The sequence below is a fragment of the Chaetura pelagica genome, unplaced genomic scaffold (assembly GCF_000747805.2).
Source record: "Chaetura pelagica isolate M959 unplaced genomic scaffold, ChaPel_1.0 scaffold111, whole genome shotgun sequence".
In the NCBI taxonomy this organism is placed as follows: domain Eukaryota; kingdom Metazoa; phylum Chordata; class Aves; order Apodiformes; family Apodidae; genus Chaetura; species Chaetura pelagica.
Window position 1 is genome coordinate 1,566,908 of NW_009952153.1, and position 837 is coordinate 1,567,744.

At 44.7% G+C, this 837-nt stretch overlaps 1 protein-coding gene across 1 annotated transcript in view; it reads right to left on the reverse strand.

The window, feature by feature from the left end:
* Window positions 1-763, reverse strand: part of BCL11A (B-cell CLL/lymphoma 11A (zinc finger protein)) — a 70,500-nt gene extending 69,737 nt beyond the window's left edge. Inside the window, exon 1 of the mRNA XM_010007031.1 lies at window positions 345-763. Coding sequence (XP_010005333.1) covers window positions 345-399 — 55 coding nt within the window. The 5' untranslated portion in view covers window positions 400-763. The remainder of the gene's footprint in view (window positions 1-344) is intronic.
* Window positions 764-837: the final 74 nt, after the last annotated feature.

Consider the following 837-nt stretch of genomic DNA (forward strand, 5'->3'; position numbering starts at 1 on the left):
GAGAGAAGCGAGCGGAGGAGCCCGGGCACAAGGAGAGCGCGCCGGAGGGCGGGGGGGCAAAGGGAGGAAGAGAAGAAAAAGTGATCAAGGTGATTAAATTAGAGAGGGAGAAATTAACCGGAATGCTGAGAATCCCGAGCCGGCGCTGAGTTTATTTTTTTTTTTCCCTACTCGCTCTCACTTTTTTTTTTTTTTTTTTCTTTTTTTTTTTTTTTTTTTTTTTTTTTTTTTTTTCCCCTTTTTTTCTTTTTTTTTTTTTTTTTCACCCCCGTCTTGGCCTCGCTCAAATTAAAAATTAAATCCGTGAAAGGGAAATTAAATAAATTGCTCTCAGGGTTACTTACGTGAAAATTCCCGTTTGCTTAAGTGCTGGGGTTTGCCTTGCTTGCGGCGCGACATGGTGGGTTGGTGGCTTCGGTGGCTTGTGAGTCGTTCGGTTCACATCGGGAGAGACGGGTTAGAGAGGAAGGAGACTCCAGAGAAAATATCTTCATCAATGTCTTTTGACATCCAAAATAAATTAGAAATAATACAAAGATGGCGCAGGGAAGATGAATTGTGGGATAGCAGTCATGGCTTTTTTTTTTTTTTGTGCAAGAAAAAAAAAAAGAGAGAGAGAGAGGGAGAGAGAGGGAGAGAGAGAAGGAGAGAGAGAGAGAGAGATGAAAAAAATGGCAAAAGCCCCCCTGAGCTGCAAGTTCAAGTGCGGACGTGACGTCCCTGCGAACTTGAACGTCAGGAGCCTGGATGGACAGAGACATACAAAACATGGGCAGGGCAAGCCGGGGAGAGGGGAGGAGGGAAGGCAAAGGCAAAACCAATGGACACTCATCAGGG